General features: G+C 33.3%; 1 protein-coding gene across 3 annotated transcripts in view; it reads left to right on the top strand.

The window, feature by feature from the left end:
• Window positions 1–13,999, top strand: part of DPYD (dihydropyrimidine dehydrogenase) — an 858,879-nt gene that overhangs the window by 360,425 nt on the left and 484,455 nt on the right. For all 3 annotated transcript variants that reach the window (XM_063624340.1, XM_063624342.1, XM_063624341.1), the window contains one exon: window positions 6,399–6,609. In XM_063624340.1, the coding sequence (XP_063480410.1) occupies window positions 6,399–6,609 (211 nt within the window). The remainder of the gene's footprint in view (window positions 1–6,398; window positions 6,610–13,999) is intronic.

The raw sequence follows: 13,999 nt of genomic DNA, 5'->3' as shown, positions 1-13,999 counted from the left end.
TGAGATAATATTTTCTAGGTTTATCACTGGCTAAAGTGGACTACTAAACAATTTTTCTTCTAAATAATATTTTTAGGTTTTTGTGTTCATATAGAATGGATAAATGGTCAATTAGTATTAGAGGGTAATCTTTACAAAGAATGTTGTTTCTTCATATTGCTTCTCAAACTTTGGCTTATTAGAAGTTATCCCAGAATTTAATATATGCTGGTTTTGAGCTCTGCTCATTATAGTTTATAACCTATTCTTGCTTTGCCTATGTGCAATCTAAAAATGAGTTGACATCATGCTTTTAATTATAGAAAATTAAGTTGTTTCATAATTTCTAGAGTATGATGCCTGTAATATTAATCAGACCAAATCATCACATTACATAAAGTTAATCATTAAAATGATGATCATTATTGCATGCTTATAGCATGCTATTTTTATTTCACTCAGCATCAGCCACATATCTTTCCTGAATATGGAGGTGAAAATCAAAGCTGAGAATTTTTTTTAACTTTCCCGCTGCTGTGTAAAAAGAAAGTGACAATCTGATTTGTCAAATGTAAAAAAGGACCCTTATAGCTGCTTACTAGTTTATTGGTGGAGATTAGGAAAAGAGAGGTTGGCATGTTTGCTTGATATACCAGTTGTCCCTCATAAAGATATGCTCCATCAAACAAATAAATATATATGGGTGCCATGAGGAGAAGCATTCATATCCAGATTCAGAGTTACTGATTATTAATGATTATTGACAAACACTAGTTGTTAAAAGGCACTAACTCTGACATCTGTGAATTACTTGTCACAGAAGGCTGGTTAATTTAAACATTAATGCTGCATGTGGTTAGACTACCGGTCAGTTTGGTCCATGTTTTCTGATAGCAGCATAACTTGACAACTGAGGAGGAACACCATTTGCTTTTTTATTTCAACCTTGCAACATAGGATGATCTGGGCAGGTAGCATGTCTTCTGCTGTGTCCTGTTACTTACATTGGGATGAATGTTTAATAGCCATTCACTCAGTATACTACTAGTTGGTTGTACTTTCCTTAATTTGAATGTCCTTCAGATTTTCATAATAATTTGTCCTTCTTTCTACTAAACAAAACTGTATTCAGGGTCTACTGTGTGCCAATCATTTTGATAGACACAGATAGGGCTGTGACCAATCTTGATGCCCTGTCCTTCCATGTGACATTCACTTGATGCCTCTTCATTGGCTTACTGAGTGGCATATATTCTGATTTACTGGGTGTCTATCTTAATGTTCATGTTGTTGACTTATCAATTGTTGACTATTTTAATATCACTCTTGGACATAAAGGATAGAATGTTAAATAAGGTATTCTTCCTCTAAAGAGTGTTGAGAATGAGTTTACTATTGAACAAACTTATTTAAATTCTATGTTAGTTTTTAAATTTTATATCTTAAGATAATATGTTCTGTGTAGCTAATATCCACTTTGTGAAGCAGTACTTTTTGTTCTAAATTTACTCTTTATCTAGATTCAAGGTGTCTCTATTAACTCGTTTACAATATTGGGTTCATAAATCCATCATGTGGTTCCTATATTTCATGATTTTATAGTACCTGTAAATGTGCTTAGACTGGGAAGCCTGAGTCTCCTCTTCCCACAAAAGGGACCTATGTCTAGCCAAGCTCTTCACCTTTAACTTTAGCTTTTCCTTTTCCACTTTGCTTTGTTTGAGGTTCAGCAACTAGAATCATACAGTCTCATTATTTCAAATATACTACAGTTGCTATTCTTGGACATCATGAAGACCACATAGGATTTAGTTTCAGCCAGATCCTAATTTCAGATTTTTTCATCCCTTAATGTATTTTTGGCTTCTCTGAGCCTCAGTTTCTCCTCTGTAGGAAGAAAATAATGCTTGTCCACAGATTTTTTTTTTTCTTTGTGAGGCCAGCAAGCAGCAGTGTGCCTAAGGCTGTATGCTAAATCTGTAAAATCATGATGATGCCCAGTGCGGTTTTGGCTTTTTGCACCACAGCAGGGAGACAAAGTCGATTTGAAGCTAAATACTTTTTTTTTGTAACAAATATACGGGTGTCATAACATTTTCTGTCTGAAGATTGAGTTACATGTAAAGCATTATATGTATTTTCTGTATGAAGATTAAGTGAATTATATGTAAAGCACTTAAAATAATACTTTTAAGTGTTATAAATACTTATTACCATTATTATCTTCTTATAAAACAAGATTTATGGCCGGGCGTGGTGTCTTACGCCTGTATTCCCAGTACTTTGAGAGGCTGAGGTGGGCGGATCACTTGAGGTCAGGAGTTTGAGACCAACCTGGCCAACAGGGTAAAACCCCATCTCTACTAAAAATACGAAAATTAGCCAGGCATAGTGGCAGGTGCCTGTAATCTCAGCTACTTGGAAGACTGAGGCAGGAGAATCACTTGAACTGGGGAGGTGGAGACTGCAGTGAGCTGAGATCTTGCCACTACCCTCCAGCCTGGGCAACTGGCAACAGAGCGAAACTCCGTCTGAAATTAATTAAGTAATTAATTAAGATAAAATAAAAAATAACAAAAATAATAAGACAAAATTTATAACAAGACAAATAATAGATTTGTTAAATAGTGAAAGTAAATCCTTATGATGTCCAAAAATATTTCAAAGTATATTTCACTTCACATGTAATGTCACAATTTTCATTTAGGATCTTTAAGATGAGAGCACTCTTTCAATGATTGGGACAGGCTCAAGATGGAAATAAAGATTTTCTTACTTACAGTTCCTGAAGGGGTACACATCATGCACAGAGGCCACACACACGGAGGTCAGGTGTGCATGGAGAGAGAGAGAGAGAGAAAGAGAGAAAATGGGACCTGCGGGCCAGTGCCTTTATTTATGGGTCCAGGGCGTTATCCAAACAGGTTTCTCGGGGGAATTTTAACTGGTTGGTTTAAAGCAAGCAGGCACAAGTTCCAGGACGTCAAGCATTGGCTGAGAGGCAGTCACTGTGGTGTGTCTGCACAGTCCATGCAGGGTGGAGGGTCAGCAGGACCAGTCCAGCAGGCTGCATCTACTCATTTCATAGGGATGTGGTGATCAGGGAGCAGGTGTATAAGGCAAATATCTTGATCCACCACACTGAGAAACGGGGGTGCTGCAGGGAGGTACAGTATAGAATGGGAAACTGTGTGTCAAGGGTGACTGAATCTTTCTTCTGCTATAACAAAGTCCAACTTATATTTAAAATAGATGCCAAGGCAGCATACAATGGTAAGCATTCACTATACAAGTTTACCCTGTATTTTCATTGTCCTAGTATTTCCCTATTTCCCAAGATAAATCTTAACATGATCTCACTCTCCCAATATTAATACTTTCCCAACAAATATATATATGCAAGTGATATTACTATTTTTTCTTTAAACAATTTTCCCTTTCTTATGTAAAATGGAAAATCTAGCTATGAAGGAGCAAAATAGCAGGAAGTGGTGTGATTTATGTCTGCTGCTTAGTAGTCTAATTCTACATGTATTAGTGAGTGAAGAAGATCTCTAAAGTTTCAAAAGCAAAAATGCAGACGAATCTCTGTGGGGTCCAGTGTTCATGCCATCCCCAGTGCACTGTCGGATAATTGGTAAGACTGCTAGATATTTGAAGACATGTAATCAAACCTGGTGCACTTAGATGAGCATATGCTAAAGCCAGTTTTCTTATGTTTATAACTATATATGGTTATACAAGGTCCTCAAAAATCAAAACCATGGTGAGAACATTACTAAACATTACTAAAACATGCTCAGGCATTCAGTGATTAATAATCTTTATTTTAAATTCATAGAAGCTTTTGATTTGTTAGTCATGTCCAATTTTTGTTTCCAAATTTAATGCCAAATTTGCCAAAATGTATAAGAGATTATCTATATGTAATAACAGATACTGTAGAGGTATTAATAGATAGCAAAGATAGAGTGGGATCAAACAGATCCTAAATCAATCTGTAAGACATATTCCCAATAGGTACAGCATAGTTCAGTGTTTCATTTCTGCCCTCCACAGAAAACAGTACTGTTATAGATACACATTGTATATTGATTTATTCAAACCATAAACATTTGGAGTTGTTATTCAATCAAGTGTGGCATTATCATTAAAATGTAGCACCATTTGACATTTTGAAACACAATAAACTGGTTTATATTGATGAGTTATAAGGTGATATGTGGCACAAATGTGACAAAAGCGATACAGAAAACATATTTTACATATTGGAATCATATTTATTTCATAATTTTAAGTATTCAAGGAATAGTTTGCCTTCCAGAAATCATACATTTTTATTTTGTAGAAAACTAAAGAAGAGTCTAAGGTTTGTCTTTGTCCTGCCTTTTACTAACCTTTGTTATTGGGCCACCTTTCTCTTGAAATCACAATCTTATTTCTAAGTGATATTGAATAGCTGAAGAATGATTCAGAGAAAAAAAAGTGAATTCAGAAAATAGCAACTATGAGTACATAGCCTTCTATATGCTAAATTCTGCTTTAGGCATTTTACATTTTGGAGTTGTTTTAAGTAACACCACACATACTGATTAATGAGATGGTGTTCTCCCCATTTTATATATAAGGAAACTATCCCAAATAAGCAGCAGAGCAGTTTTCAGATTTGATTCAATTCTGCTTACCTCTAATCTTCCTGTCTGAGGAGTGAGCAGTTTTATATCAACTGTTTTGTATATTTACCAGCATAACATCCCACATGTTATGTTTTATATTTTGCTAATTTCTTGATTTTCATAATATAAAGGGAAAGACTGTGTAATAATTTTTATGTGGTTCCAATTTTTAAGACTTTAATGACAATATTAAAAATATCCTAAATAAGACATAGATTGAATAGCTTCATAATAATGTATAGTATAGATCAGTGTTTCCCAACCATTTTCTTCTTACCCTTTTTGGGACTATCTTCAGATTTTTTTCTTAATCCTCCCTGCTATAATTTTAATACCATAGATATACTGTATAACTGTTTACATCCTTTAGGTCTTTGAAGGGACCAGACCATTATGATATCTAAGGATTTTTTTCTTTCCCCCAAGAATTAATTTTTGCTCCCTGGGGCAATATTACTGTCTTTGAAAATGCATCGTAGAGACCAAATGCTGAGCCAGTCAACTATAATCTAATAAAGACAGTGGTTAACAAAGTATCATCTGTGCACTAGAAGCATAGCATCACCTTAGGCATTTGTTAGACATGTAAATCCTCAGGCCCCACTTAAACCTCCACAGTTAGAAACTCTGAAAATGGGCCTATGTCATCTGGTTTAATGAGCCTTCCAGGTGATCGTGATGCATGGCACTAGTTCTGGATAGGTTGTTGAAAGATGGGCCCATGGCTTGATGACAACATTGAGTTAATTATTTTATGTCTCAGTTTTTCCATCTTGACAAAGCCCAGATAACTCTTAGTTTGAAGCCTCATACACACAACCTCAGTGGAAACATTACTCAGGGATCCTATTGAGAATCTGCCTGACTTTCAGAGTGAAGGAAAATAATGAGACTGAACATCCCAAAACACTTCAGTAGGACATTTTTGCATTTTTTAAAAAAAGAACATTCAACATAGTACTTCTGATTGCATTGACAAAGGCCTGGATTTCTCCAAAAACAATTAATGGAAAAATAAGCAAATGAATAAACATTAATATTCTGTCTCAATGAACATTCCATTATGCATATGAAAACAAACAGAAACCGAGGTATCCAGATTTTATGGCAGAATGAATTACATAGGAAATGGGGAAGAACTGGAGATTCATCAGGAGGACATGCTTGTTTCGCTGTCCTCAGTTTTTCATTTATAGTATTTGTTTCTGTGGTTTTATAAAAGGAAGAAAAAATGTTTTTTATTTCTTAGTTCTACAGTTTCTCTAGTCTTTTTCTCCTACCTACCATTCTAATCATGTACTTGCACAGATTGGCTCACCCACTTTATTGACTTTTTTCCAGCTTGGATGTATGCAACCTGGTAATAAACAGAAGTATTTCTTTTAATATGCAGCATGATTAAAAAAAGAGAGCTTAATTACTGAATTGAAAACATAAAAATAATAGGCTACTATGGTCAGAAACCTCACAAACTACCAAATGTAGAGCATGCAGTACTTAAAACTTGAGAAATACCTTATGATGCCGTGATCTATAAACGTCCACATTACAACTCCAATTCAAGGCTCCCTGAGTCAGTGATTTACAAAATGCAAATAACTGGCAACTGAAACTCAGATTTGATGAAAGAAAAAGCTGCATATTGACTTAATATCATAAGCTTTAGCATGTATAATTCAATTAGAAATCAAATACTGTGTGGAATAAGAAACATTTTCAAGTTTCTTCTCTGTTTTGTTTTAGATGGAACTTGCTAAGGAAGAAAAGTGTGAATTTCTGCCATTCCTGTCCCCACGGAAGGTTATAGTAAAAGGTGGGAGAATTGTTGCTATGCAATTTGTTCGGACAGAGCAAGATGAAACTGGAAAATGGAATGAAGATGAAGATCAGATGGTCCATCTGAAAGCCGATGTGGTCATCAGTGCCTTTGGTTCAGTTCTGAGTGATCCTAAAGGTACAGTGCTGGGAGCTGAAATGTGTGATGCAATTGTCTGTTATTTTAGTGCTATCATAGTTTCTAGCTTTCAGGGAATTGTTTTTCATTTTAACATTTATTTTCCTCTTCTAGTTAAGAAGTAAAAGCAATCTTGATTCAAAAGGCTTAGAAATGTTATTTAATGCTTATACAGAATTATTTTTAAAGTGGCAAGAATTGAAAAGAACATTAATCTTTCCTTTAAGTTTATAACCAAAACACATATTCTACTCTATAATGATATTTGCCTTGTTTCTTATAGAAGAATGACTTTTTCTTCAATTAGACTAGAGTAAGAAAATGAGGCAGAGTAGTTGGAACAGCCAGTCTTCAATGATTCAGACAAATTAAAATCTAATGAATGGCCAAAAATAGAATTTGTGTTTATTACCATCCTTGTGCCAGATCATCACTTCAGACGTCAGAATTATCAAATTAGAAAGTTTAAATGTCTGTCATTTTCACCTGGATGACATAAATGAAATGCTAAGAAAAACAAAATGTTTTTTAAAAAGATAATGAGAGAAAGAAATGCTTTATATAACATTTCAATTGAATAATGATTCAGTCAAGTAAGACTACTTTGTGTTATACTTTCCCCACATACAGTGTTTTTGTGGGTCATTGTAGATGAAAGCTTATGTATCTAGGCACCTTCATTTTACAAATCATTTTACCTTTTAATTCACATTGTTGAAATGACAATTAACTCTTTTGTTTTCTGAAGGGAAAATAAAATGTGTTTTTCTAGGTCAGAGATTCATTAAGAACAACCATACCAAAAATCTCTCTAAACCTGATGATTCCTATGACTTCCTACTATATCCATGCTGAAATTACATGTTTTGTCTGATGTTGGAAGAGATATGTACATGAAAATGTATATTTTTATGCCACAGATAAGTAAAGGATTCAACTAGTCATCAGATATTTTATCTGCAGGGCATCAAACATCTTGGTATTTGGAAACATCCAGATGTTTAATGTCATCAAGATAAATGTTTTCAAATAGCTGGATGATGGCCTAAATTTGTCACTTTTTATCTAGACATTTATGTGGTATGTAGACACAGTCAGAGTATAGTTTATTTATTTAACTGAATTCAGGAAGGAAAAAAGAACAATATGTAAAGTGCTTATATTATCTTAAAAATCTCATTCTTCTTATTATTAAATACTATGTACATCACCAAAAATTGAGTAAAATGTTGAATCATGTTTAACTAGCAATTCTGTTGATTATTTGCCTAACACTATTTAAATTTATGTTCCATAATTGGCAATCCTAATATTAATAAGAATTATCTTTTCCTAAACAAACCTAAACAGATTTGACTCAGAAAACAGCTTTTGCAATCTCAGATACGCTTTTATAAGCTTGTGCTTGTGTGTGTGTGTGTGTGTGTGTGTGTGTGTGCAGGCATGTGTATTTGTGTATATGTGTATGAAGAATAAAAGATTTAAGTTAGCATATAAAATACGAAGAAGGAGAAAATTTGATCTATTCAAGTTTGACTAGGTCATTTCAGAATTTATGCATTTTATTGCAGAATTTACTGTGTATATTTCTTCTAGTACTTCACATATGCCACCCTTTATACATTTAGAGAAGTCAAGGAAAAAAAATGTTTCTTTGCTATTTTTTTTTCCTCTTCTGATTTGAAATAATAAACTGCCTGTAGAAATTATCCTTAAGTAGAATTACTAACTTTACCAGGAGCCTTCCATATTGACATTAATAAGAAGTTATTCTCCAAGTGAGAGGGGAGCTGGCAGAGCTGCAGTGTGAGATAGTATTCATTCCTGGACTCCCATCCAAATGTTTTCAGTACTGTTCTTTTGGATGGAAAACATTAAAGAAAGGAGTCACAGAAGCAGTATTTGTTAGAATTTGATCAAGAAGATCTTACTCAATAGGATTTAAAATCTTAATAGTTTCAAAGTCAGAAAACTGTCATGTGCACACATATATGTAAAATAAAATGAAAAGCATTTTATTGGAAGCAAGTTGTCCATTTGGGTAAGAAGAGAAGATATTCATGTTAATCCTCTTCTACCATAAATTCTGCCCCATTCTAACACTATGTGATGTCATTTCTGCGTGGCACCTAGTTATTATCACATATGTGATACCTGTTTTAATGCATTCATCTTTTAAAATATTTACTTCTCTTTCCACCCCTCCACTTTTCTCCTTTTCAACCTTACGTTGCCCAGACTTCAGTGAACTGCATGTCAAATGCAGTGACATCCTTTCAGTCCTTACTATATTTTCTACATTTTATGATTGATAATGTGAAGAATTCTGTTTAAAATGCTCTCCTCCAAGTCACTTAAACTTTCTGAGGCTCAATTTATTTATCTACTAAGAAAAGTATAATAATACCTTATCTTTCTACCTCTCAGGACTATTGTCAGAATTAAAATGAAATAATGTAAAAGACTTGGAAACAAAACTAGAACATATTCTTGTTTGTGACACTCTATTACCTTGCTTCTTCTTTTAACTATTCCTTTCCAAGCCTATCACTGACTGCTTTTCTTCCTCTAGCTTTTTACTTTCCAAAGTTCAGAATTTATTCATTTTCTTTCCTTAACATATTTATTTCTTCAGTTAACTGAATGTCTTGTTCGTTCTTTCATTTATCCATTCATACGTGCATTCATTCCTCAAGATATATAAATGAACTTCTGTGTGCCAGACAGTGGCTAGACTTAACAGTAGGCACTATTTCCTTTTTGTGTAAAAATGACTCTGAAATCTAGTTTTCCACTCCCCATTTCTCAGAAGACCTCCTTTCATCCTAAATTTTTGTTCATGCATGTGACAAACATTTACTGAGTACCTAATGAATGCCAAGTGCCAAACTGTATTCTAGAGAGTATGAAAATGCGCTAGTCGTTGCATGGGCTTTAAAATTCCATAGACTAGGGGTGGAGGCAGATCTGTAATCAATTAATTTTATTACAAGGTGAGGAATGTGTACATTAAAAGAAATTTGCACAAAGTAAAAAAAAAATGTTCACCTTATCAGATTTACCTAAAACAGATCTTTTCTCAAATTCACTATTATTGCAAATGGTACCATTAGTACTCCCCATAGCCAAAGTTCAAAATTTTACCTCAGTTCAAATTTCTATACAATATTTATTAAATGTACCAATGTTATACTATGGTATAAAGCTTCCACTTCTCAACACTTGAGAACATCAGCAAATGGCCTTATATACGTTCTGTGTATCCACCTATATTTTCTTCTGTTCCCTGTTGAATTATTCCTGCCAGGGAACATTCCGTAGTGGCAACACAGAAAATCTTTGGTAAATGCATTACATAAAGACATACTGAAAAATTCAAGTAATGAAGTTAACTTGACAGAGTACATATAAAGTACAGTGATAAATTACACTCTCAACAGTCTCTGATTACAATAATATTTTAAATGAAAATACTTTTAAAATCTCAAATATATCAATAATAAGAACTTGAAAAGGTAAGCTAATTAGAAAATTGAAAAGAGATTACATTTCTAATGTCAGTTTTTTCTGAAATATTACACAATCTTTGTAAGTTTCTAAATTTGTTTCACAATGGAGAATGTAAAATAACTATTTTAGTGTTATACACCTAATATAACTGTAATAAATATTCCCTATCATAAAATGATAAGTGCCTCAACAGCTTATAGAAAAGATAAGTATATCATTTATAAAATCAACTTGGATAAGATTTTGGGATTATAGTTGCTAATTAATTCATTGCCACTAAGGATAATAAGAGTGATAAGTAATCATCATTACTTTGCATAATTCTATTTCTTCCATCACTTTTTGGATTGTACCAGGGAGTGGGAAGTAGGAACAAAAGACTACATATTCCATATCCATGTGCATGGAATATATATGTGCTGATCAGCATAATTTAATTGAATACTTCGTTAAACACTAGCTCAAATTTTAAAGGCAATGTTGTCCAATTTCTGACTCAGTTGATATAAACTCAGCCTTAAATATCTTTCTTGCGAAAAACTCGAAATGGTTCTACTTTTAAAAAGTCTCCTTTATTCCCTCTAAGAATGTATGACTCCAGATCACATCACATTAGCTTGAGATTTTATTGTTCTAGATAGACTGTAAAGGCTATCAGGAGATTAAGCACAAACTTTCTGTAACTGCATTTCTACTTTACAAATATTGTCCATTCACTGGAAAGTTCTAAACATTTATTTAAAATGTGTATATGTATGTTTTATTATACATACATGTATAATAAAATATAATATAAAGATATGAATATATATTTCTATATAAGATATAAATATATATATTTCCTAATATAAGACGTTTCCTCTTCTGCCAAACACTATTTTCAATATTTGTTGAATTGAATTGTGTTTCTTCTTGTTTGTTGGTACAATATCAGGTTTAATTGATTTATTGTTTGTTTTATAGTGTATCTCTCCTTCTCTTTCTTGTTGGAACCAAACTGCCAGTTGTTAAGTGGGCCCAAATTTCTGTTAGTTTTGAATTTGTAAGAATTCTTTCACCCTTTCACTAATCTCATGGCTTCATTTTTACAACCAAGGCAATAAGGTTGCCTGTGTCCTGAGATTCCTAGGAGATCTGAATGACATAATTTTATGGTTTGTTGAATATGCTTTCAGACAACTGAATGTACTTTAGCTCATTCTGTGATTCTGTGCCTCCTCCATACCCTGTACCACAACCACTCTTTCATTATATGAAATTTTGACTTTGTAAAGATTTATGTTCTGTGATCTTCTGGAATCTATTTTATTTTCAAATTATCCTATAAACCCCAAGGAGGGCAAGGAGTGCACCTTTATACTAAATTGTAGTCCCAATAGCGACTGACACATTAGTGCATATTTGACTTGACTTGCTTCATGTTAGGGTATTAATTTTATTATGAGTTACCATTTTTTCCTATGATGGGATCTGCTTGGTTTATTTTTCTTTGAAAATGTAAAAGTTAGAAAAATAATTCTATTATTCTATTGCTCTGAATTTTTCCTTTGTTGTGGCATAAATTATTGCATTTTTCATAATACAATAAATATTACACTAATTAGAGTCTATCTGGTATATTGGCTGAGAGCAGGGTCTCTGGAGCCAGGCTGCCCAGCTGGAAACCTGGCTCTTCTCCTTCTAACTTCATCGTCTTAATGAGTTACTTAGTCTACCTGTTCTTCATGTTCCTCATGGTGTAAGGGGGATGACTATAGTATCAACATCCTAGAGTTATTTAGAAGAAATGAATTAATAATATATGTAAATCATTTACATACAGGCCTAGCATATAGTAAGCTTAAGTTACAGATGTTATTATTAATCTGTAACAAAACAATATTTTAGTAATTAAATTGATTTATATTAACTTTTATGTAGCTCTTCATGTTGTTTAGGAATAAAATCATTTGAATATCAAGACTTCATCAGGAACCTTGGAGGCTCTGTCAACATGACTTTGTAAAGAAGTGAAGCAGATGCTCATACATTCATGATTTTTTTAATGAGAAAATGTTCAATATATATGGTTAGATTTTTCCTGAAAAAAAGATTGAACAGTCTGTAACTGTATTATTTATTTTTAAACTGTTATCAATTCTAATGTTTTTCATGCCATCAAAAACAATTCTTCAACTATTTTTAGTTGTTAGAAATCCCCATTTTGCCAAATTTTCTTGATCCAGGTGCAGCACACCAACATGGCACATGTATACATATGTGACAAACCTACACGTTGTGCATATGTACCCTGAAACTTAAAGTATAATAAAAAAAAAGAAATCTCCATTTTGAATTTCTGCAAATGAGTTATGTAAAAAGCACATATTTTTAAATGACTTTGGTTCTTCCTCTTAGAAATGATGAAAATTGGACCACATTTTTTTGTTTAGTATAAGGATCATTCATTTGTATTTTAAGAAAAGAAAGCACTTTTGAATTTTCAGCTAAGTTTGAGATTTTAAATGCTTGAAAATTATGGGATTACATAACTAAGATTAAAAACCCATGTTTTGGGAAGGGATACGTTAGGATGAATGGTGATGGACTCAGCATCATGTTGCCCCACACTGCTCAGTAGAGCGGAGACAAGGTGACTGAGCTCAGGGCACAGCCAGGGAAGATACGACCCTTCTCTTAGGAAAGGAATTTATATACTTCACCCACTGCCTACATTTTCTTTTAGCTCACTCACTGGGAACTAGAGATAACAAGGAAACACAAAACCTAGATAGTTCTGAATCTGTAATGCAACTCTCAGAAATCAGCTCCCTTGATAACATTGATTGCAATTAGTTCCATAAGGGAGTGTTTTCAGGAAAAAAAAAAAAAAAAGGTTTTTAAATCACTCATCAGTTCCTCTTATTAGAAGGCCCTCAGAAAAGTTTTTGAAAGCCTCATGGGGTAAATCAAACATTCTGTCAATAGCAGCTTTGAGTGTAGCTTTGATTCACTTGCCCCCATACTGAGAAAAGGTGCAGGCCATGGGTTAATTTGCCTTGTTCTGGCCTAACTCAGAACTAGAAATTGCCAGTTAGGCAAGAAATGGCCTGCTAAGATTCTCACGATACAAAAATTCAAGAATTTTTTAAATATGTCCATTTTTCTTTTCTCAGTTGTTTAGGTGTTGGGAAAAGCCTACGAAAAATGTTTTAATGTTGGCACTAGATGAGTTTGGTATTCAGAAATGGCAGTTACCTATGTTTTAAAAGACCTGGAATCAATATGTTTGATTTGATTTACTCCTTATTAAAATGTAACTTATTTGGTAATTTATAATGAAATTGAGAATGCTAGAACATTTTAATAAACCCCAGTTGTTGGTTAACATCATGTTCTATTTTTCAAACAACAAAACATCTCTTATAGAAGCTACTGGTAAAATTTTCTATGAACAACTGTCCACTCTTTATGACCTTCAGCTTACGTAATTTCTCGTATCAAAAATAAAGGGGAAGGGGGAAAAATGGAATACTAATTTGAGAAACTATCATAATTGGACAAATTTTCACTGTTGCATGCATTTTAATAAATATTTACAATGAAGTTTCAAAGAACAGATTAAAGAATACTGCACTATATTGCTAATTAGGATACCTTTTTGACTAATGGCAAAACATTAGAGGAAGTAAGAACGAATGACATTCTTACTTAATGTTAAGAAATAAAGTAATCAGTTCCGTATAATACACTGGGTACAATACAATAACTTGCATTAGGAGTTTCCTTATTTATATTTCTGAATGTGCTAGAAGGGACCTAAGAGATCGTATATTCTAATCCTCTCACTTCACAGGTTTTTAAATAACATATGGTGGCTAGTGCAGGCTCTTTTTTAAGA

This window comes from Symphalangus syndactylus, chromosome 12 (assembly GCF_028878055.3).
Source record: "Symphalangus syndactylus isolate Jambi chromosome 12, NHGRI_mSymSyn1-v2.1_pri, whole genome shotgun sequence".
Classification (NCBI taxonomy): domain Eukaryota; kingdom Metazoa; phylum Chordata; class Mammalia; order Primates; family Hylobatidae; genus Symphalangus; species Symphalangus syndactylus.
The sequence above is the reverse complement of the archived record's forward strand: the minus strand, read 5'-3'. Positions and strand labels throughout refer to the sequence as shown.